Source organism: Bison bison, unplaced genomic scaffold, assembly GCF_000754665.1.
Source record: "Bison bison bison isolate TAMUID 2011002044 unplaced genomic scaffold, Bison_UMD1.0 scf7180017850823, whole genome shotgun sequence".
Classification (NCBI taxonomy): Eukaryota; Metazoa; Chordata; class Mammalia; order Artiodactyla; family Bovidae; genus Bison; species Bison bison.
The window spans coordinates 31,599-32,177 of NW_011481396.1; the positions used below are offsets into that span (position 1 = coordinate 31,599).

Below are 579 nucleotides of genomic sequence, written 5' to 3' on the forward strand. Positions count from 1 at the left end.
CCGCCCTTGTCCCTCCAGCGCCTGAACTCGCGGGTGTGGATGACTCGGGCCTGGAGGGAGCGGGGAGCGAGGAAAGAGGCCTCTGTGAAACTTACAGGCCCCAGCCCCGCCTCCTCCACCCCCAGGACCCGAGACCCTAGCCTCGCTTCCTCCACCTCCAGGACCCGGGACCCCAGCCCCGCCCCCCAGCCCTCACCCCGCGGTCGTGCAGCTTCATATGCAGGTCCCAGTCGCTGACGCCGTGCCGGGCGTCGTACCGGGAGCCCAGGTACTGGCGCAGCCTCGAGTCCCACAGGCGGCTCATGGGGAAAGCCTCCGGCCCCTTCTCCCCTCCGGCCCAGAAACGGAACACGGCCTCCAGGGCGTCGCGTTCGCGGAACTGCGCGGCCAGGCCGGTGTGGGGGAGAACGAGGGAGAGGGGGCTGCAGGGACCGTGGCGTCTCCCCCCGACCCTCCCTTCCCCCGCGGGGCGTGGGAAACGATTCTCGCGGCTCTCCGCTGAAGGGACCGAGGCTCTGAGAGCAGAGGCCACCCCCTGGGCCATATGACCCGGTGGGAGCCCGGGAGCCCTCAGGCCGC

At 71.5% G+C, this 579-nt stretch overlaps 1 protein-coding gene across 1 annotated transcript in view; it reads right to left on the bottom strand.

The window, feature by feature from the left end:
• DNAAF3 (dynein, axonemal, assembly factor 3) overlaps window positions 1-579 on the bottom strand; it is a gene marked incomplete at its 3' end in the record, with an annotated part of 5,902 nt that overhangs the window by 2,108 nt on the left and 3,215 nt on the right. Inside the window, exons 4-5 of the mRNA XM_010849285.1 lie at window positions 197-535; window positions 3-50 (exon numbers count right to left, since the gene is read on the bottom strand). Coding sequence (XP_010847587.1) covers window positions 3-50; window positions 197-535 — 387 coding nt within the window. The remainder of the gene's footprint in view (window positions 1-2; window positions 51-196; window positions 536-579) is intronic.